Below are 24404 nucleotides of genomic sequence, written 5' to 3'. Positions count from 1 at the left end.
TTGGGCCTTGAGTGTCATGAGCAGAAGGAAACACAGTTCAATTTCCCTTCACAAGAGCATTAAACAAGCACCTCCACTGTACCAGCTCCATGCATAATTCACTGCCGGTGATGTGTGTCTTAAACGCTACTGAAATATACATGGCAGCGTATGCAAATGTGGCAGTGCTCTCACATGCTGTACTTGCTAAACAGACAACAGGAGACGAGCTTACCATGCAGACAACCCCTCCTGGCCACGGACCGCACGTACCGGCGTGCAACGGTACTTGTTGAGGGGATATCGTTGTGATTTTTTCATGTGTAGGCAAATGTGGTAATGCTTGTTAAAAGGTTTCCTGCTAAGATATTTAAATCATATACAACCCAATGTGTTAAACTTAAAAACATTTTTAAAAGGGGGTTCTTGTCGGCTGCGGCCACATTAAACCGCGTGTTAAACAGGAACGCAGAATCAAAAAGGCACAGCGAACAGCCACTAATGCTAGGTTAGGACGGCTCTCAGAGCAACGAGCTGCTCGCGCTGAAGCGAGTGTGTTGTCTGTGATCTCAGCGAAGGGATGTTGATGAGAGAGGAGGAGAGGGCAGAATGGTGGTGTCAGATTTTATAAATGAGGGAGGAAACGTCTTCATCCCACGTTGGACACCCCCACCACTCCGCGTGTGTGTGTGTGTGTGTGTGTGTGTGTGTAAGGCTGGGCAAGGCACCGGCTCCCAGCACTTTATCTTGAACAGGGCCTTAACAGCCCAGCTGACGCCCCCTTGGCTTTGCCAACGCAACCCGCGCCTCGACCCACAATCTGCTCCTCTGATCCTGGTGGAGGGAAGGTGGGGAAAGATTAACGGAGCAGGAGCGCCGAGACAATGAAGCAGACAAAAGATGAGGGGTATCCTACAATCAGGGTATTTTTTTTAGAAGGGATGAACACGCAAATGATAGATAACCATGCAATGGATGTTCATAGGGAGTTAGTATGAATTTAATAAAATCCACCACTGCTTTCCATCTGTTTTCTAAAATCCTTAAATCATCTAGTACGCGGCTTTAAGGGCGGCCTCAGTCACTAATTCCACACGCAGTACACTACAATCAAATTTCATGGATGTTACGAGCACAAATAAAGGAAAGGTGCGGCGCACATTGGTGTTTGCACCGCCGCATATGTACAGTAAAGCTGGCCCTGGGCACAGACGCGCAGCTGCCAAGGCTGCGGTGTCACTGGTGTCGAACAGTGTGTTAACAGGATGTGTAATGCGGTGTTGTGTCCTGTCCTGCAGCCAGGGCTGGGTGGCAGCAGCTCTGCAGGCTGCAGTAGGGTGGTTATCATGAAGCAGTTATGTAGCTGCTCTGCTGGGCTAGTCTAATTACAGGAGAACAGCGTGCACCAGTCTGGGCCTCCAAATGGCACCATATGTTTTCCCAGACTAACCGGCTGAATAAATGCCATTTAACCATCCAGGATGCACGGCGCACTGTGTCTGGGAATCAGTCACTCACGCTCACATAAAACCATTCACCCCCTCCCCGAAACAGCACCCAACTACTACCCCCTGCCCACCCTCCTGTGAAGAGTCACACAGCTTCCTGTCCAGTTTAAACATTTACAGATCCTACTGTAAACTCTGCCCGGTTTAGGCTGGTTAGACGGAAATATAGCGTCTAAAAAAGTAGGGCTGGGGATCGATTCAAATGTCAAGAGTCGATTCGATTACGATTCTTAAGATTCAGAATTGATTATCAAGATTTGATTCGATCCGATTCCGATATTGATTTGGGTTAGTGTTATTAAAACTGTTTTTTTGAGCTGTTGCATGAATTATATGACTGTAGTTATGCAAAATATTACTACTAGTATTATATTGAGATTCAACAGCAAGTATTGCAGCTAATGATGCTGTAAGGACCAATCAGCTCCCAGAATGCTGATAGAACTGTTTTCAGAAACATCGTGTGGGTCAGAATTACCAAACAGATCCAGGGCAGCAAACAGAGACGGATGAAATCGGTTTTATTTTTTCCCACATTACGTTTTTATTTGTTCCATTTTTGGTCTATTTTGGTTTTTCATTTTTGAGCATTTGGTTTTTAGCATTTTTTGCAAATGTAACCCCAAGACAGTATATAAAGTAATGAAATATAGAAAATTTATGCAATTATAACCTAACACTTTAATGTTTTCATACCTTTAAACATATTTAATGGCAAAAACATGGCACCAGTTATTCTCGTGTCCAACAAAACATTCCTTTTTTGGGGATAAACAAAAAAATAACCAAAAGTTGTAATGTAATGATGAAAAAAAAAAATAATACATAAATAAATAAAATTGAAAAATTCAAAAAATCGATCTTTAGACATATGAATCGATTTTTAGGAATTAATATGAGAATCGATTTAGAATTGAGAAATCGATTTTTTCAACACAGGCCTTTTTTAAAAGGCCTGCATCTTTTCAGGGTTTGGTAACGCCCCGCCATCTTTTCTTCGTTGACGTGTCGAGTGATGCGTGACGTAATCAGGAACATAACTGATGACTGAAGCCAGAGAGGACACTGGGAAAACTGTAAGAGGCTGTTTAATCAGTAGTTCTCACATGTTCCCAAATCAAATACACGTCAGGAACCATTCGCTGATCAGATATCACTATTCAATAAAGGTCTGATAAACGCTACTGGTAGCGTTCTTTTTCCTGTTTGATTTTAAATTTTCACATAAAGTACTTCACCACCAACACCGGCTGGCAGAAGTGCAATCGCAGAATCCCCGATAACGAGAGCATAATTCTTTGTGCTGGCAAAAAGCTGACAACGTTTGTATCATAACCTCTTTTTCTGGGGAAAAGCTCCCCGTATCGCGGCGTGATAGACCTATCACACATCATCAGTTTGTTAATGAGAACAGCCGAGACAGAGGCGCTCACAGATACCTATCAAGGGCAGAAAACAAAAAGAGAATGTAAGTAAATATGGACCGTAATTAGGATGACAAGGTTGGAAAAAAGACAACAGATAAGACACCGCACCAGCCCCAAGGCATGCCCCTTCTGCACACGCACGAGGAAGCTTGTGAGCGCTCTCGAGTGTATCCTCACACACACACACACACACACACACACACACACACACACACACACACACACACACACACACACTGGGAAGAAATCAAACGTTTTAATCAGCTTGCTACAGCACATAATGAGGATCCACTAAGCCCCGGCTATCAGCTGCCATCGGCCACTTAGTTGTGCCTTCAAAGAGCTGATTTTTCACTTCTTCTGCAACAAGCTTAACACGGTAGCTATCAAGAGCGAACACCGTCTGGGCATGTGCAATATCAACCAGGAAAGGGCAAAAAAAAAGGAAAAGAGGAGGTTCGGTAAGTGATCTACAGTATATGCAGTAAAGTAAGGAGGCAATTATGTGAAAATGGACAAGACAGCGCAGCCTCTTGGGAAATCGTGTGCGAGCGATTTGTCAGCGTTGTGATTTACAGCGTGGAAGTATTAGAGCGCAGTTGTCTTGGTCTTTGTTGGAGATCGCAGGAGAGGGTATCGCATGCCACACCAGAGCCCATAAATCTGACGGTACATGCAATGTCCTTAAATGCCCTGCGCAAAACCCCGGCCGGTACTAGCAGACTGCAACACGTCTCACCTTGAGCGTACGCACACACACACACAAAACCTCCGCCTCCTGATATAGCGCAGTATGCGCCGCGGCTTCGTCACACCTGCTGCAAAGCTCAAGGCATTCAGGTGAAAATGTGAAGTCAGTTTGCAGCCACACCCGTTTCCTCAGACCCGCAGGTTCATCTGAATTCTTGCTCAACTCTCCCACGTGTGAGGGGGTGAGGGGGTGTAGACAGAAGTGTACGTGGAAAAATGCACAGAATGTGAGCCTCCTGTTGCAGTTTGTGGCCTCCTGGCTCAGCTCTGACCTCTGTGATGGGGACTCGCACAGCTCCGGCCCTCCAGCTGGAGAAGTGATGACCCGCGATCTGAACAAACCAAAAGACCTGTCCCCGTGTCCTTGGCTCCCTCCTGCCTGCCTGCTGTACTGTATCCTGGCCGGGGGACACGCAGAACTGGGTCACCCTGCCTGAGGACGCCGGCGCCGGATGAATCTGCCATCAAACATCTTCCTAAAACGGGATTTCTTGACTTGATATTCTTCCAGCTTTTCAGTGCTGGTTATTGTTTTCTCATCCTCTGCTTTTTGCGTTCTACAAGGTGCATGTGGTTGTTTTTCTATGTGATGTTTCTACGTGACAATATGCACCTGCAGAACTGCTCATCGCACTTTTTATACGCAGCAACGTAGCTTATCTGCACTTATTTCAACTGAGATCATAACTATTTTCTCCACTTCAAGAAGCTTTTCAACGCTAGTTTCTGTTTTCTCATCCTCTGCTCTTTGCTTGTTACAAGGTGCATGTGGTTGTTGTTCTATGTGATGTTTCTACATGACACCTACAGAACTGCTCATCGTCAGAGGTGTCAAGTAACGAAGTACAAATACTTTGTTACCTTACTTAAGTAGAAATTTTGGTTATCTATACTTCACTGGAGTAATTATTTTTCAGACGACTTTTTACTTTTACTCCTTACATTTTCACGCAATTATCTGTACTTTTTACTCCTTACATTTTAAAAACAGCCTTGTTACTCTATTTCATTGTGGCCTTTAAAAAAAACTATCCAGTTAAATTGTGCAATCCAGATAGAGTGAATTTGGTTGTGGTTGGATGAGAAATATAAACATAATACCATTCCGACACCCTATTGGTTTGTACGCGTCTGCTCTCTGAAACACATGTTAATGCTCAATAGTACACATATATGGTTCTTTAATATATTTGCATTATACTAAGATACATTCATTTTCAATGGCTTTTGTCCTTCATGGTTTTTTCCCCCTTACATTACTTTTACTTTTATACTTTAAGTAGTTTTGAAACCAGTACTTTTATACTTTTACTTGAGTAAAAAACTTGAGTTGATACTTCTACAGGAGTATTTTTAAACTCTAGTATCTATACTTCTACCTGAGTAATGAATGTGAATACTTTTGACACCTCTGCTCATCGTACTTTTTATCTGCACTTATTTCAACTGAGATCATAAATATTACTTCCACGTCTCCTTCGTTTTTTTTAAACAACCGTGTTACTGCTGTGGAAAACAGAAACAACCAGAAAGAAAAGTAAGGTCACGATTAAGCTCCCGAGAACAATCCCCTCAAACAGTCAGAGATCGGCCGTCCCATCTGTGCCCACCGCCGCCACGCAGCACACGTCAAATCCAGAGCAAGCTACCTCCAAGCCTCCGCTGTAACATCCGGCGCAGCCTGCTGTAAAATAAATGATGCTGTTAGCTGCAGTCTCGCAGGTGAAATGTGCTGCTGCTACAATTATTCCAATGCCAGCATGCCAGAATGCCAGTGCTACCAAATGCTGCTGTCAACCCAGGGGTTTAATTAGTTTGGCACATGTGCCACTTATAATCACCTGCCATTACCAGTCCTGGCTGCATCTGCTTACGCGTCTGTCAGTGGCAGGCGGGCCCTGGATGTGGGTATAGGTTCCTAGCTTTGCCGGGTCACTGCAAGTACGTTTTAGCAGCAGAACAGAAGCGTCGAGCGACCTGCAGTCCAGACACAAAGGACTCACTGGTACCACTTCTCTAAACTGCCTCTGTATTCTCATACACACATCTGTGGACATACGCAGAAAAGAAGAATCAAATACAGCTGTCTCTCTCCTTCTGCATCTATATTAAATAACGTTATCTGTCGACTACAGTGGAGATAATTTTATTAGTGATCTTTTGTACAGGTACATCTTGAAAACAGGAGAGAGCAGGGCCTCTTAGTGTCAAACTGCATTGTGAATTGAGCTGCACCTCGGGCTGAATACATCTCATTGCGATTTCATGAGCGCTGGATAAGGAGGAAGGATGAAAAAACAGGAGATAAAAAAAAAAGAAAAAACTTCAGGGTCGCGAGTGAATCTCAACTCAAAAATTGGAGAAATGGAAGTTAAAAGTGAACCGCTCACTCCCCCTGGCGTAGCGGTGGCTACCTCTAGGGCTGGAGGAGGAGGAGGAGGAACAGGAGGAGAAGAGGAGCCCCCTGGCTCTCCAAGTCATGTGACCAATGAGCACAATATCTCAAGGATGGACCTCAAGCTGTGTGTTTAGCAGTTCATGAATCGGTGTGTGTGTGCACATGTGGCTCTATGTGTGTGTGTGTGTGTGTGTGTGTGTGTGTGTGCAGCAGAGGACATACATTCCCACTGACTTCCAGACTAGCATCTCCAGATTCAGCCCAGTCTGCTGCAGTACAATAGGTCTAACTATCCCTATTATTCCCAGAAAGTTCCCATTTAGCACAAAACCAGGGCTTCAATATTGTGCCGGCTCAAAAACATCTGTTGGGGACTTGTGTGGCTACATAATTACAAATATCTGCAGTAATCCGCCCGATAAGAGAGTCATTACTCCACCAGACATTTATCACTATGGGATTGATGACCCATTTCAGAGGCAGCCTTTGTACGGGGAAGTGAAATCGCTGATATCCCTTTTATCCTACATCACCGTTGAAGCAATCCATTTGTCAGGAGGCAAGCTAGTTAGAATTGTAATTAACAGCTATGGACTTTGCCCCTAATAGAATTTTTGCAGGAAACTGCAGATTGACACAGGAGGGGAGAAGTGGGGATGTGGTGGGTGGGGAGGGGGGTTCACAGTGTTTCTCTTTTCTTGCTAATTGCCACTTTGAGCAGCTGTCTGTTGAGAGGAGAAGCACTACGCTGTGTCAAGAAAATGCTACAGCAGCACTCCGGTTTCCTCCGAATGCAATAGTTCGATAAATGTGCAGATATGTAAGCGCCGGCATCCAGAGATGTGCACGCACAGGCACATTGCTTCAGTGCAATAATCTGTTGAAATCACACATTTCTGAGTAAAATATGCATCTCCCCCGCTTGAGTCATGACTTTTTTTTTTCCCCCGAGCACACTTGAACCCCTCCCATCCACCTACACAGCGCGAGGAACGGAGCAGCAGATGATCGCAGTAGGTGAGGGCCAAAGGTCCGGCCGCCTGCCGGCGGCGTCCCGTCTCTATGGCGGTAATGAACAGGGACAGCTTGGGGACCACCCTGCGAGCTTGTCCCCCCGCCTAGTCGCCCTGCTTCGGGGCAGAGCCGGGGGCCCTCGGGTGACAAGGATGTCAGAGCTGTTCCACACGCTGACAGGCAGGTCCTACCTGAGCAACCTGCTGTACAGTACGCGCCGGCCCAGCGACATCCCGGCGCAGGCACGAGCGAGGCGCTACACAGAGGTACATGTGCGTGACGTATATTTGCGTACGCCGTAACCGCTCACACGTGCTCAAACACTCACGCGTGTGCAGGAAAGTGAGGGGGCGCACCCACATGCATGCGTATACGCACACACGCTGACCCGGTGTAATTCCTCCAGCACACGGCTTGTGACAGGAGCAGCTGTGGCCGCTACGGCAGACAGATGAAATTTTCATAACTATCTCCTCCAACTTCCATCCTCACCTTCAGGATAATTTATGACCTGCCTGCCAGCCTTGAAGAGACAATATGCTTGCAATGAAATGAAGTGTTCCTGCAGTGTAGGTTATAATTAACAGAGGAGGGGAGAAAGATGGGGAGGAGGGGGGAAGTGCATATGTGTGCGTACATGTGTGTGTGTGTGTGTGTGTGCATGTTTTTTTTTTTTTTTAAGTCAGAGCACGTAGAGTACATGCATAGCGTCCAACAGCACATTCATAACTGCAGTTAGTTTTGTGATTACGCAGCATATCTGCACAAAACAATTAACTTCAAGGCACATGTCTGTAGCAAACCATACACAAAATTCAATCTAAAACTTTACAGACATCTGTTGTGCACATTTCCAGTATCTTTATTGAGCCCTACACTATTCAGTGTAATAGTGGTACTCATGCTCATTAGCTAAGTCACCACAACAGTAAAGTTTATTCAGTATAGAATGGGGACTGGCAAAGTTGCATTTCATGCTCTTTAAGGAAGTGTGCTCAAATCCATCCAAGTGCACGTCTAATTAAAATGAGGACTGTGTTTTGGTGAGAATAACCTTCATCATTTCAAAATGCTACATTCTTGCCTCCTTTTTTTTTTTTTTTTATTCCCTGCCACATATCTTTGCGCAATCATACTCTATCAGCTCTCTGGGATGTTGGGTCTGACCAGAAAGAATGTCCTGGTTTGCCTGATTACCAGTGAAACAGGCCCAAATCACTCTTCCGACCTCCAAAAACTCACCACATTGTCTTTTCCAAACAGAACTCTTGTTTCCATATTAAAAAAGGCAGCCTTTAATAGGGAACTGTGCCTGCAACAAGTGTGTTTAAATGTCTGTGGGACTTTTAAGAGCATTTTAAACTCCCATTTTCCCTTTCCGTGCCGCATTCCATCGACAAGCTGCGAAAGGCGTAATTATGAGAGGGCTGTTTTGTTTCGAACCTGTAAATAATTTCAGGCGATTGTGATGCAAGGCGGGAATAAGCGGAGATTTATAACATAGTGGGGGTGTTTGTTGCAAACGTACCAATCCCACACATAACCGCGGAACGAGAGAAAGCGTGTAGCTCACTGGCTAATTATTGACTTCTTTGAGGGACCGGGGCAAAATATAAGCAAGCGCATATTTATATGGGTAGAACTTGTTTGCACAGTAAGTAGAAGGTAAAGAAATAGAAGCATCAGTCATCCCGTTCAAAGCGCATTCCTGTAAGAATAAGACATACAGTACTCTGGTGTACTTCCCAGCCTGGGAGCGAACTAGGATTGGGAAGACGATCGCAGCTGTGAGGTTCTGCTGAGGTCAGGTCGTGTCATGCATAACTGACTGATTGCTTAATAGGGGCTGGGTGCACGGGAAAAGAATTCATAATTTACAATCAAACAGACACCTCACAAACAACGAGGCCACAGGCGATCTCGCTGCCCCGCCGTACCCGACCTTAGGGACCACACAGACATGTTTTAGATAAAGACAGACAAATTACACGACAGCATTTGAAGCTAACCACTGCACTCGCGTTAATTACAGGCTGGCTGGTGATGAAAGAGGAATATGACATGCCCTTATTTGTTTTCTCCTTCGGTGCCCTGAATCAAGTAAACACGGCAATGGGGACGTTTGCAAACATACGTGGCACAAAGCAAGAGTCGGGAGAGAAAAAGAAAAGGGTTGTGGGTGGAGAGTTCCACGTGCAGGTGGAATAAAAGCCTTGAGGTAAAGGAAAGCATGAACGCAGCCAGCAACACTTTTGGCTGGCAACTTATGCCAAGCAAAATAGACTGAGCGAGGCTCGTGTGTGCTGCTCTCACAGCCGGGGGAGTGGTGAAGAGGAAAGTATGGGCCTGCCATCTGAGACATCTGATTAACCCGTCACCTCAAACTAACGCAGCTTACAACACACGAGCGCCGCTGACAACCCGCCCAGTCAGCCCGAGACTCAACCAGAATGCTGTTTGGTACCAGTCCAAGCAACACCACCACCTTCACTTCACCGTACTCATCTCACCTAGTTCCCAAACACGTGCATGTGATGTGCAACCGGATCCCACACCATGAAAACATAATTACATTTCCCTCTTAAGTAGGGATGGGCGATATATCGAGATTTTAATATATATCGATATATTTTCAAACGCGATATGGTACGAGACAATATCGTTTATATCGATTTAAAAAAAAAAATCTTTTTTTTTTTTTTATGATTTTGATATAGCTTATTTTGTGACAAATTGACTTGAATGTTTTATTTGAGATTTGCACAAATGTTTTGCACAACTGTCAACCTCAGTGGAAAAGTCTGCCTGTTACTGTCTACATTGTATTAATTGCACAGTGTATTTTAATTTAATTGTTATGCAGGAAAGGGATATTTGTTTTGATTTTATTCAAGAAGCATTTTTATTCTATATATGCAGGCAGTTTATTTTTATTTCATTTGTTTTATACATTTTGATATTGTGCAGACCTCTGTTAATAAAGGAACCTGTGTGACATTTGGCACGAGGCTATGTATTAAAACTGACTGTTTTTTTAAGGGTTTGCCTCAGAAAAAAATGAAGCTAACAGAGATGCTATGCTATAATGTTTTGGGGGAAACCCCAATTATGGCACAGAAAAAATATCGATATATATCGAGTATCGCCATTCAGCTAGAAAATATCGAGATATGACTTTTGGTCCACATCGCCCAGCCCTACTCTTAAGGTGTATTTCCACTTACGTATGACCGGGCAAAGCGTTTTTTACATTTACACGAGGCATCCACACTTCTTCTGTAGTCAAGGACACCTAAAAAAAAATACTTTTGGAAACAGGTCTGGCTCCGTGTCACTTTGAAATCTCCAGTGTTGTGTTTCACAGTGATGCAGACACCCACTTTCACTTCATGAATGGGTTTTTATCACGTTCCCTGATTTGTCAGTCTCGTCTCATGTGACCCCTTTTTCATAAACAAACAAAAGGACTGTCCAGCAGTGCTGAAATCAATATTGAATTTCAGGCATAGCTGATCTTAATGTCTGCGCTTGCAGCTGCCATGCCATTAAACTTAGCTTTTTATCATGCTCTCGCTCCCTTCACGTGCAGGACGCAAGATATTATTTGACAAATTTGCAAAAACCGCTTAAGTTAAGGCACTTTATTAGTCAAAGGTCATGTGTTTACACATGTATTTAAAGGAACATTGTTATTTTTTTGTTTTAAATATGTATTACTCACTGCTTACTGCCTTTGCAATAACAAATGACCAGATGATGTCTTCACTGAAGATCGTAATGAGTGTCAATAAAACCTTTGAGTGAGTTAAACAGCAGATGCCTCCACTTAAGGGCTTTGAGGAGCTCATTTGGCTACATTACACAAGGCTGCGATCTGTCCATCTTTAGTGTGGGCATGACACCGACAATATTTCCAACTCCCATCTGGGATGGAAGGGCCTCCATTGTCTCCCCGCTCCCTATCCCGCCCCAGTGCAGGAGTCGGGGTGGGGTCTGTCATGGACAGCACAAAAGAAATGTCACCACTATGGGAATGAAGTGCCAGCCGACGAATGTCTCAGTTCTTTTTTTTTTTTTTTTTCTCGGAGTCACTATGCATCTCCACAGGGATGCAACTGGTAGCTGACAACACTGGTGGGGTCATCCTCGGTTGGGCACGGCTTCAACCCCTCCCAGTCCCCTTTGGCCCCTGGTGACCCTCGGTTTTGATGACAGAATGGACTTTTTGTATAACAGCAGCCCATCCAGGTGAGGACAAGAGATGATGACAATGGGGGGAAACACAAAGCTGATGGAGGCTGGGAGACAGCCCCGCGGGTCATGGGTCGCGCTGGGCAGCCGAGTGATGAGTGCAGCTGTGGACACGTGGACCTCCCTCTCTATCCTTTGACTCGGCTTGCCATGTCATCTGATGTTTTCTTTGTCCCGGGATAAAGACCTTACTAACTCTCCACAGTTTGGAGAAAAGTAATAAACACAGGCAACAGATGTACCACGCCACAAACTGTGAGAGTACAGCTAATATAGTGACACCCTGACTTGTTCGGCGGCTTCCTCGGGGACTTGGACTTTTGTTTGTGAAAGTGTTACAGAAGTCAAATTATAAGAGAATATTTAAAAAAAATCAATAATAAATAAAGACCAGGTTCAAAACAAAGTACAAATGTTAATAATTATTGAAGTAATTGAATTGAAGTAAAAGTGATAAAAATGTTGAAACGCAATCTCACCTTAAACGGTCACTATTATACTCATTTACTGCAATTATGTAAATATCCATCTGTAAATATCCGTCTGTTATTTTTTTATATACTAGTATTTCTTATTATTTATTTTTCTTATTATTATTATTATTATTATTGTATATACCAGTTTACTGTTTATAGTGTGTTATTATTACTGTGTTATTACTTTTCTATTGATGCCTCTTGTTTTTGCACTATCCCCTTTGCTGCTGTAAACTGCAAATCTCCCCTCTGTGGGACTATTAAAGGATTATCTTATCTTATCTTACTGTATAATTACACTCCTGGTACACAATTTATGTGGTTTGCCATGCAACCTGCAAATGAAGAAGAGGAAATCATTCATTGCTTAGTGTGTCAATAGTTCTCAAAAGATCACATTCATCCAACAGTCACTAAGAATGTTACTGTGGATGATGTGGCACCCTACGATCCAGGAAATCAAGATTACTTAATCTTGTAGTATTAAGTAATCTTTCCTGATAGTATTCTTAGTCTTCACTGAAGCTTTGCACATAGCCCAGCAGCTATTCTGCTTTTACTGGACCAACATCGATGATCGACAGTGACAACGTTGAAGCTTTGCATCAGTCTGATATGTATTTCTACACACAACACCTCATGAACCACCTGAGCCCAACTAGACATGATTATGAGGGATTTAATACATTTCATTGGCAACCTCTATCAACATATGTTTGTTGTGACCCTTTTTTTAATCAAACTTTATTGAATGCTGTCAACAGTGCCACATTCTTGAAAGGCTAGGCCAAAAAAAAAAAAAAATACATTTGGGATTAATCTGTAATTAATCATAATTAATTCAATGGATATAGTCATGCAATTAATCATGATTTAAAAATGTAATTGCTTGATATCCCTATCAGTAACACAGTATATAAACAGATGGAACTACACGCTTTTTAAATCATGTATCACCTTTTTCCACACATCTGCGCTGTACCTCATGCACCATGAGAAACCTTTGTATGACAACCAAAAGCTGCTATAATGCAATCTTGTTTGTGGCTGACATCTTTGTTTTCCTTTTTTTTCTATTGTAAAAGCCAACAAAGACAATGGCATGAATGGAAAGAACCTTTTTTTTTATCTTTGTAATGTATTACTACCCCATACCTCCAAATCACGCCAATTCACACACCCCGAGCTGCCCAACTGTTTCCGATGCCAAAGGTCAATGGCTGCCGACTCTCCTACCATTCAAAATGAAGACATGGGAGGACGGGGTTTGCCAAGTCAGGCACAAACCCTGCTTTAGGTCATAAACACCTCCGCCTGTCTCCCCTCTTCTTATTTTCCTCCAAAGAGGTGAGATGGGCTTGCACTCTGTTAATCTTTCACTACAGGCTGGCTCGCTCCGAGACTGGCCCGCTGGAGAACAGAAGAGGGGAATGAAAGAGAGGTAGTAAAGGACAAGAGTGGATAAAAGAGCAGGAAGAAAAAGCCACAGAGGGCCAGATGGGCACCTTCACAGTCCATTTATCAAACCCAATGTGGCCCTCCTCTCCCCTCCCTGCTGTTCTCATGTCCTAAACCCCCATGTAATTCTGTAATGATTTTCATTATCATATAATGACCTTACAAAGCCTACAGCAGTTTGCATGGTCAGAACAAAACTTGCAGCTGTTCCGTTAAGTGTTTTCTTGCCGACTGTGACAAAGCTTTTCTCGTTGTTTTTTTCTCTTTTTTTCCTGTTGGACAGAGAAGTGACTCTCAGGAACCTTGAGAGTCAACACAAGTTTATCATTTTGAAAACTCTAGGAACCACAAGTAAGCCTGCCGTTTGAGAGCAAATCGTTCTATCGAGATGCTATGGAACTATGAGTTCCTTAGGATAAGAGGAAGATAGGCCCTTAAAGCCATTATATATGAGAATCAAAAACAAGAAAAAGCCGAGGCACTCATGAAGCAAAGACTTTGCTATCTGCCTTGAGGAAGGCCTACATGGCCAAAACATGTTGGCATTTTAACTTTTTCCAGGCATTTTAACTTTTTGTAAGCCATGATTTAATAAAGGCCTTTTATATTTTTCTAACTTCATGAGTGCCTCGGCTTTTTCTTGTTTTTGAATCTTTTGGATCCCCATGCCGAAGAGCACCTGAAGTACACTCTTTTTTACACCCAGCAGCACTCCATGCGTTTGTAGTTGCCTTAATATATGAGAATCATTTTAAATTCTAACCTGAATTTAACAGGAACCCAATGAAGGGAAGCTAAGATTGGAGGAATTTGATCTTTCCAGCTATTCCTCATCAGAATTCTTACTGCAGCATACCGCATCAGCAGAAGACTGTTCACAATCATTTTTGGACATCCTACTCGCATATAATTGAAGCAGTCCATTTCTGAAGTAACAAATGGAAAAGCTAGTTTTTTTTTAATGCATCACTCTGATATATTAGGTTCCTTATATTTATAATATTTAAAATGTATAATATTATAATGGTGAAACAAAAAGCAGCACCAGAAGCTTGTTCTATGTGGGATATTAAGGACAAATCCTGTCCAAAAATAACTCCAAGGTTCCTCAAAGTAGTACTAAATGCCAGAGTAATTCCACCAGTTACTAAATGACTAGATAGTCTATTTCTTAAGTTCTCAGGTCTAAAAACAACCACCTCAGTGATAATCGAGTTTGATAGCAGGAGATTCGCAGTCGTCTAGGTCTTTATGTCATTCATACATGTTTGCAGTTCAACTGGTTTACAGATCTCATCTGACTTCATAGATAGGTATAGCTGAGTATCATCTGAATATCAATGAACATTTATGCCATGCTACCCTATAATAGTACCCAGTGTTGGGGGTAACGCGTTACAAAAGTAACGCAATTACAGTAATGTATTACTATTTGCTGTAACGCAGTAATATAACGCATTACTAATACATTTTCGGTAATATTTTACTCGTTACAATCTAAGTAACGCGCGTTACAACGCATTTTAACCCGTTTAGCTGTTGTTTTTTAAAGAATTCACCAACACCGCGTCCGCGAGACATCCCGACAACAGAAAAAAGCGTTGGGAACGCAGCACGGCGGAACGTAGCGCCGCTGGACACTGTTTGTGTGGGGACTGTTCAGTGTGCAGAGCCGGCAGGGAAAAGTCAACAGTGCGGCGTGTCCGCGTGTAACTTAAATCTACCATGGTCTCAGCGTTAGGGCTCGGCCAAGTCAGGCTTTATTAATATATGGGCTTTATACATTTATTAAATATATATGAGCGCAGAGTCGGCGAGGAGCTGCGCGCGGCGAGCAGCACGAGCCGGGCTCACAGTCAGTCGCGCTGTGAGAGCGGATTTATGGTTCCGCGTTAAATCGACGCAGAGCTTTCGCCGTAGGGTACGCAGTAGTTCGCGTAACCCACGGCGTATGGCCTGCGTTGGTGTAACGCGGAACCATAAATCAGCCTTAAACCACACCTGCAGCCCATCAGGAGGAGAGGTTAAACAGCTGCGAGTTGTATAAAAATTGAATTGTTGATTGCTGGTTCGTTTTGTTAACTCTGAGAGCTTTATTGGTTTGTTTGTTAGCTTGCTGGTGTTTTTTTTCTCTCTGGGAGTTATTTATGAAGAAGTTCTGAGTTCCGTGTGAGCAGTATTCGAGTTGAGGGGGGATGAGGGGTGATGTGATGGCACCCCCCCTGAAATTAAAACGGTCCAAATCACCCCCCCCCTGAAATAAAAACGGTCCAAATCATCCCCCCTGAAATAAAAACGGTCCAAATCATCCCCCCTGTAAAACTGCCATCCCTCCTTTCCATCCCTTATGTCATTTCATCAATGAATGTGGTTTTACTGCTATTTCAACATTTAGAGTCAGCACCAGAAAAATAACACCAGAAAAATAACTTATTTGACAATTTTCACCTGTTTCAAGTAAATTTTCACTTGAAATAAGTAGAAAAATCTGCCAGTGGGACAAGATTTATCTTTTTTTGCTATTTTGTTGAAAGTAACTCAAAAGTAATACACAAGTAGTGTAACGCATTACAATTCAGATATAGTAATATTGTAATGTAACTAATTACTTTCAAATGACAGTAACTAGTAATATATAATGTATTATATTTTGGATGTAACTTGCCCAACACTGATAGTACCTAATGGAAGCATATGTAGAGAGAAAAGTAAGAGCCCAACTACAGAACCATGTGGAATACCATAACTAACTCTGGTGTATGTCAAGACTTCTCATTAACATGAACAAAACTGTAATCTATAATATAAGTTAAGTAATTAATCAACTGTATCAAATCCAGCAGTTAGTTCTAACAGGACAAGCACAGACACAAGTCCACCATCGGAGGCCACGAGATTTTTGGTAACTTTCATCAGTCCTGTACAGTTCTGTACTATGTTGTTATCTGAATCCCGACTGAAACTCTTCAGACAAATATTTTCTATGCAAATGGTTAATTAGCTGATTTGCAGCAGTTTTTTTTAAAGAACTTTAGAAACAAGAAGGGAAATTGGATAAAGGTCTGTAATAAGCTTGCAACAGCTTTTTTTAAGAAGTAATTTAATTACAGCAACCTAGAAAGCCAGAGGCAAATAGCCTGTCGATAAGGATAGATTCATTTGATCAAAAATGGAGAAATAATAAAGAGAAAAACTTCCTTGAACAGTATAAGAGACACGTTAATGGCTTAGAGCAGTGTCTCCCAACCTGGGGTCCGGGCCCCCCCTGGGGAGGCGCCAGAGATCTCTGGGGGGGTGCGAAACTTTGTCTGCTTTGAGGATATGCAGTTGTAAAAATTATATTTGCGAATGAGTCATTCATAAGACATTGTTAGGAATAATTTATGAATGTCTTGAATATTTTTTGTGTTTTTTATACACTGGTGACCAACACAGCAAATGATTTAATTCCTTATTATTATATCATTACTCAACATTTAATCTACTCCGACAGGTTGTTAAAGGAAAAATGTTAAAAAATGTTGGTCTCATATTAAGAGAGACATTTTTCAGAAATATTTTTATGTCCTTTTATGCGTATTTTATACATTGGTGACATTGGAGAAAAACAAAGTCATATGTATACAGAGTAAACCAAAGAGAAATGTATCAAAAAAACATAATTAATGTTAATTTTTTCAATTAAAGACTATTTTGGTGCTAGTACGTACGGGTCGGGGGGCCTGGCTGGTCTTAGACACAAGTAGGGGGGGCTCCAAGAAAAAAAGGTTGGGAAACACTGGCTTAGAGGAAGCTATAGTTTGTGCCGGCTCAGTCAACTCAAGAGGTCAGAAACAGTCCAGACACAAATCATGTTCAAGAGTTCCCACCAAAAACTGTTCCCTTCACAACAACCCCCGGGGTAAGAGTGAGAAAAGTGCCCTCACAAAACCCCTTTGCATAATTTAAAAACCAGGTTAAATTGACCTTCATCCAAAGGGGTTCAAGGGTAGCCTTACTGTAAACAAACAAATTGAAGAAAGCATCAAAAACTGACACTGAAAGCATTTTCCATACATGCACTCCCAACAGGAATACCTCATTACCTGTAATTGCATAGGTGTGAAACATGATCTATGATTTTTTTAAATCCCTGAGCATCTCTGATGCCACTGGCCTGTGCCATTTCCTATTCTAATAAGATAGGTTCCCTGTTCCCTGGAGGCTGCCTTGCTCTTCGCTCTGCACTTCCTGTATGGCATACTGAGCTGCTACTGCCATACAGTCACCCACCCACATGACAATCCATCTACTTCAGGGTACTCGTGGGACATTTAGCGAAGGTACACGGAGGGCAGCATCTATCAAAGAATTTGCCATGTGCATCGGGAAAACCCAGTTACCAGAAAAGCTCATAAGAATAAAAAAGCCCTCATAACTTTGTTGGCTCACGGTGAATGAATGGACTGCTTCTGCTCGCAGTGTGAGCCGGGGCATCACTCACGCTGAGTGCCTATATGTCAACCGAGAAGAACCACTGGTCATCGGGTCCAATTTCTCCCTCTCTCCTTCTTGCTTCCACTAAAAATGTCCCGGGGACATAAAATGGCAGCGGGTTCCATAGCGTAGAGTGCTGCTTTAACTGGTATTTAAGTAACAAAAGTCAGTAAACTTAATCAATCAGTGCTGGTTGTGCATGTTTATAGGCCCCTGGGCAAGAGTCATCAATCAAGTTTTTGTTGTTTTGTTTTCTTTTTGAAACCATCCTTCTCCAAGTATAATGCGCTGATTGGAAGCCATGGAAACGGCGAACAGTGTCATAATGAAAACTTGCCTGTTGATTATTGTGTTCAAGATAATTATGCAGTCAAGTATGAAAAGGCAGCAAAAGGAGCCAACACACTAATAACAAATGAAAATGAATGATGCTTTGAATGCATATTACTGATATAAAACAAATCCTCTCACTAAGTGTCTCATTGCATAATGTAGTATATTTTAAACTCAAAATGCCTCTTAGTACGAAGCACAGAGATCTTAATGTTCCTCTACTTCTGCCAGGAACTAGAAAAAGCCAATCCTTGACCCTCATCAGCAGCAAATCCCTAATCAGCACCAGCACGTCTCACTTAACATTGCACGTAGCCATGTGTTTAGTTTTGAACAAATGCTATCTGTTGACAACCACTTGACAGGATGACCCCTGGCTTTTTTGTAAGTGGGGACGGAGAAGGTTAGGAATAGACATTAAAAGCATGTAAAGGGAAGAGGAGGTATCAGGAGCAGCTGGAGTTCAAACATATAGTGCGGGAGGCTTGCCCTCCACCAAAACTAATCTCATCAGTCTTCCACTGCTGATAGAGTAAATGTCTGTCTTCCCCGCCGACAAGGGCCCACAACATTTCCTGCCCCAGTCTGTGATGCGTCTTGTCAGGATCTTAGGGTGGGCTGAGCAAAGTCTAGGGTGAGACGTGGTTAGTAGGTGGTAACATTGTGGGTGGTGGTCTGGCCAGGACGGGGACGGGGGGGGTCAGTGCTGATGGTGAGATGGTTTCTAGCTTTCAGCACATGCAGCAGGAATGTATTATCAGCGCAGGACCCACATCAGAGCTGTGAGGCTCTGGGCGTCGACACTGCAGAGCAAGGTGTGTGGAAACAGCCTGTTTACAAGCCTCATCTGGACGGAACACAGCAATGGGTCAACTAGAGGGGACAAGTCAAAACAAAGAGGGGGGGGTGGGCACGGAAAGATAAGGGCATCGTCACAGCGGGAAGTTAATAAGTATTTTCCAAAAGAAAATATATCTCCACCAGGAATTTCAAGTGTGTGGATTGAGCGCGTGTCACACTGAGGTCAGATCTGTTGAAAGAGACAATAAGCAGCCAAACATATGGGAAGGCAGCGCTGGTGAAAAAACATGTACGCCAGGCGTTGGTGCGTGCCCCCCCTCGGCGGCGTTGAGGTGGAGGGTGACTGAGAAAGTGAACAGCTAAAATAATGCAGCGTTGCAAGTGTGAGGCCCTTCTTTATCTGAATGAATGGTCCAGGGCTTTAATCCCTGCGCTCTCTGGCTTTATCAGGAGGGAAGGAAGTGAGCGGCCTTATCCGAGACATACGTGTCACTGTGATAGCTGCCAGTACCACAACAAAAAAAAAAGAAAAAGAAAGAAAAAACAGACAGCAACCACTCAAATGGATCTGAGGAATTCACATCAGCTCTTTAAAATGAATCACAAATGCACGCTGAAGCCACAGAGAAGCAACGAGATCCCCCCTGATAATGTTGTTTGATGATGCAGACGCTGTAATGAAGCATTTCCACACTGATTTAAAAGATAGGATATTGTATGTGATCAATTTGCTGTTTGTCATTGATGTACTTTTGTGTTTGACTTTAACTTCCTGCTGTCACAAAACGATACCGTCTGTTTATCAGGTCAGGCTGAATGTTAGTAAAGGCCTACTGACACTACGAACATCATAGGCGTTAACTCTTAACGTCCCAGAAATCTAATATGGTGTTGGATATGGTTTTATTTGAGTGAAACCCAGTCAAAATGTACTTTTGAGTAAATATTTTAGTTGAACTTTCCTCTCCATCAGAGAGCATACAATGCATAAGAAAACTGTGACAACCTTTTCAAGTTGTTTAAAATGAATTGGGTTCAGGACCTATCTACAAACGGGCTCAGTTCATCTTTCCTCTTATTGATACACACAATAATAAACGATGACAAAGGAGCGTTTCAAATAAGCAGACTTTTTGAGAAGCAGAGGTGTCAAAAGTATTCACATTCATTACTCAGGTAGAAATATAGATACTAGAGTTTAAAAATACTCCTGTAGAAGTTGAAGTATCAACTCAAGTTTTTTACTCAAGTAAAAGTATAAAAGTACTGGTTTCAAAACTACTTAAAGTATAAAAGTAAAAGTAATGTAAGGGGGAAAAAAAGCCTGTGTGTACTATTGAGCATTAACATGTGTTTCAGAGAGCAGAAGATATGATGACTATTGCCTATAAGTATTGTAATGGTGCAAAAAGTCAAACTTCAGAGGCATGTTATCATTTATCCTAACCTTTATTGGAATGTACATCCAAGTTTAGTTGCAGGAATCTGAGGGAACGGATGTAAGAACAAAACTGGACAAGAACATCTGAAACAACCACAACCAAATTCACTCTATCCGGATGGAGCAATTTAACTGGATAGTTTTTTTTAAAGGCCGAAATGAAATAGAGTAACGAGGCTGTTTTTAAAATGTAAGGAGTAAAAAGTACAGATAATTGCGTGAAAATGTAAGGAGTAAAAGTAAAAAGTCGTCTGAAAAATAATTACTCCAGTGAAGTATAGATAATCAAAATTTCTACTTAAGTAAGGTAACTAAGTATTTGTACTTTGTTACTTGACACCTCTGTTGAGAAGTAACCTCAAAAGCTTGGCCTACATTTTCCTTTCAAATCTTTGGCTTTCTTCTTGGCTAAAATATTTAAGTTGAACCAAAGAATACATGGAAATCAATGCAGCGCCAGTTCCTGCCAGATACCGCCAGATCTGACTCCACAGCTCTCCTGAAGCCACTCTTGGTATTTTGTGGTGGTATGTTTTTGGTCAACGTATGTTAAATGTAAACATTCATTCTTACCTGAGACACTTAACATGTTAAAAGGGGTTTGCTGTCCAAACCTTTTTTTTATTTGTTTTGCATCCATTTTTCTTCTTTCTCAACAAGTCTCCCGCGAGCTGCAGGTCGCCATATAAATAAATATAAAATCCCCCGATACCATGATGCCGCTATCGCCGTGTTTTGCTATCAGCGTGGTATTAATAAGGGAACGATTGGTGTCTGGTTCTCTCCACACGCACGTCATCAAGAATCGAGGTCAAATATTTCAACCTCAGCTTTATTAGATCAGAGGCTTTGGTTTATCATAGTTTGAAGGTTGCTCAGGGGCCTGCTGCAAATGTTCAAGGAGACTGTCAAGTGCCTTTTAGTGAGAAATGACTTCAGTCTGACCACTCTGCCATAAAGTTCTGAATGATGGAGTGCTGCATCGATGGCTGTCATTCTCAAAGGTCTTCAAAGAAACGCTGGTTGCAGCCATTTGCTTGTTGGTTACCTTTCGGACTCAGTCCCTTCATCACAGATTACTCGGTTTGGCCAAACCTACTATTCCAAATTGGAAAGATTTGGAAAAATATGTAAAATTCACTAAAGGACAGCAATACTCAACCATTCTGGAGCAGTTCCCCTCTTTAAGCTTGGGTCACATAACCAATGTTTTATTGTCCCTACATCAAGATCGAGATGGCAGATACCCCCACAATTGGTCTGTGTGTGTGTATATATATATATATATATATATATATATATATATATATACATACTTTATCTATATATACAATGTTGCATTGTTATTGTAAAGAAAAATGTGAAAAGGCCACAGGGACCTGAAAACTTTGACTCATGAATTTCATGAATGGGCTTCACCAAAGTCAAGCAACTACAAAGGAAATGCACATGCAGATGAGATTAGACCAGAGTGGACTTAGACTTGAATAAAATATACCGGTAATATAATCGAATAGAATATATTTTTGTTTAATCACTATCTTTAGAGAAGATGTGCAGTTTTTCCATCACCTTGTAAAGAAGGTAAAACCTTCTCGCCAACGAGTCTGAGGAGCATCACTACAGTTGCACTTCAAGTCCGGTCCACAACTACATCTGTAATTATGAAGCAGTTTCCAAACAGGTCTCCAGTGACACTTTCAGATTCGTGTGTAATCTCTTCATTTTAAATATGAGACGGGCCTCATACGTACTTCCTGGCGTTTCTTCACCTGCCTAAGGCACCAGCTAAAGTTGGTGGTACATTGTGTTACCTGTCTCTCCATGTCTGTCTTTGCTGGTGTCTGTCTGTCAGGGCAGACAGCAGGGTTTCTGCCATCTCCCTCCTCCCCTCCCCTGCTTGGTCTTCCTCCTCTACTGTGCCCAGGAAGAGCATCGTCTGAAAACAGGAGCAGAGATTGAAAACAAGTGAGAACTAAATGAAAACACTGTATGTGTGAAATAGAGCAGCACCTGAATCACTGGGGAAAAAAATATCCCACTGGAATATTATTTCACATTAGGGCTGTTCGATTTTGCCCAAAAATAAAATCTCGATTTTTTTCTCTCAAAATCCGATTTTCGATTACGATTACGATTATTTTGTGAATTGACAAAAGGCAAAGAAATGATTTCAAATATGCTGTTTTTTTATTGAACATTTGCCCCATTGGGCTTTAAGTGCAAACTTTGCTCTTATTAAACCAAAAATGAATGAATAAAGTGCAAAACTCTGTAAAATAAGTTGAAAAAAAGTTTTAAAAAATATGATAAAATATTAATATAAGTTTTATCTCTGAAAAAAAAAATCAGCAAATCAGCACTTGCAAACATACAGTAATTTATATTTCCAATTAAATAAAACAAGACATTTTCTAATTAAACTAAACTGGGTCTTTGCATGCTAAATAATAATGCAACCCATGAAGGAGGTAGAGGTGTGTAATGTAAGTCATTACATTTGCTATTCACATTTGCAAGTTTTTTGCAAGGAACACGAGCCAGTCTACGGCATCTGGCTTGAGGGATGCCCGGTGGCATGTTACAACGCCCCCTCCTACAATAAAGAGCCTCTCCGATGGGGCACTTGTCGCAGGTATTGAGAGGTATTTCCATCAATCATTAATATGGTATCAATCATTAATATGTCGATTTTACGATTTTCACGTTTTAACATCGTTCTAATTACATAATCGCAATTACGATTTAAAATCGATTAATCGAACAGCCCTATTTCACATTAGTACCATTTACAAATCAAAACATAAGGCTCACCTTAAAATAGTTAGCATGAACTCTGACTCTGACTACATGTATATCAAAATGACATGACTTTAATAAGTCTTCCCCAAAATGTTCAACAGTAAGGGGTTACGTGGAAAGACAACATGAAGTTTGTCCCAGCACCCTTGAGCATCCATCCTCAGTGTAGAAATCACACATATCTGAGCCAAGACTCAATTATAGCATCCCCGGGACGGCGGCATACAGTAAGTCTAGTATAAAGTCAGTTTCACATCAGAGGATGGGCAAATTACACCCAATATTAGAGTGTGAGTCAATTAATCACGTCCTGCACAGCATAGTGTAATGTGTGAGTATCCCCCTGTTGAACATGAATTACAGGCCGGCTTAAGTGTGACGTGGCACATCACTGCTAATCGGAGACATCCTGGCAAACCTTCGCCTCCAAGTCCTCCACAGCCTCTAAGCTGGTTGAGAGGGAGTCAAATGAAAAAGGATCTGGCAGCCCAAATTAAATGCAGTGCTGTCAGCCGCACTCAAATCCCTCTTTCCCCTCAACGTCTCCCTCTTTCTCTCAACCCATCACAGATTCCTCTCCCTCTCTGAATATCCTTAAATGCCCCCTCCCTTTCCTGAGCATTGGAGAAGTGATGGATCTGTAACTCTGACTGACTCTGACGCCTTGTTAAGAACAGTCTCTTCCTGTCACATCCACCAGTCAAGCACGTTCATTTCTTCCCATTAACAGTGACTTGCCTCCCCAGTCATCCAACCTTCTTTCAAAAAAAAGCCCCCCACCACAATATGAGGGAACCCTCATTTCGTCTCTTCTCCCTCTTTTTTAATCCCTTTTTGACAATCCTCCTGTCTGTCTTAATTCATGTGACGATAACTTTGATTGTCTGTGCAAATGTTTTCAAAGAGGAGGAGTAATATGCTTACTTCCTCTGCACCACACAGGACAGGTGTCAAAACATGTAGCGGCGTGTGAGTGATTACACCTGACTCTGAGGCGACACCAAAGATTACAGTGACCGGGAGGAGGCAGCGCTGGCTGTACTCGCTCTGGAAACTGTGTCTCTCAGTTTGGATCAAACTCTGTCCTCCCGCGATGAGTGACATGCTGAGAAAGTACCAGAAAGTGGATTCAGGCTCTATCACATATCTCGACTGGTAGAAATCACTGCCATGCTGGCAGCGCAGTGCCACGATCAACGTTTCAAGCACAACGGTGACAGAGTAAGTGACTAGCAGCTGATCTGAAACCTGCTTCCCACGTGATTCGGAGTTCACTTCAAGTCATCTCAA

At 42.3% G+C, this 24404-nt stretch overlaps 1 protein-coding gene across 3 annotated transcripts in view; it reads right to left on the bottom strand.

Moving 5' to 3' along the window:
- Positions 1 to 24404, bottom strand: part of fto (FTO alpha-ketoglutarate dependent dioxygenase) — a 154359-nt gene that overhangs the window by 67168 nt on the left and 62787 nt on the right. For all 3 annotated transcript variants that reach the window (XM_061745874.1, XM_061745884.1, XM_061745895.1), the window contains exon 8: positions 22127 to 22251. In XM_061745874.1, coding sequence (XP_061601858.1) covers positions 22127 to 22251 — 125 coding nt within the window. The remainder of the gene's footprint in view (positions 1 to 22126; positions 22252 to 24404) is intronic.

Source organism: Cololabis saira, chromosome 2 (assembly GCF_033807715.1).
Source record: "Cololabis saira isolate AMF1-May2022 chromosome 2, fColSai1.1, whole genome shotgun sequence".
Taxonomy (NCBI): Eukaryota; Metazoa; Chordata; class Actinopteri; order Beloniformes; family Belonidae; genus Cololabis; species Cololabis saira.
Note: the sequence above shows the minus strand (reverse complement) of the source record. Positions and strands in the feature narration are given on the sequence as shown.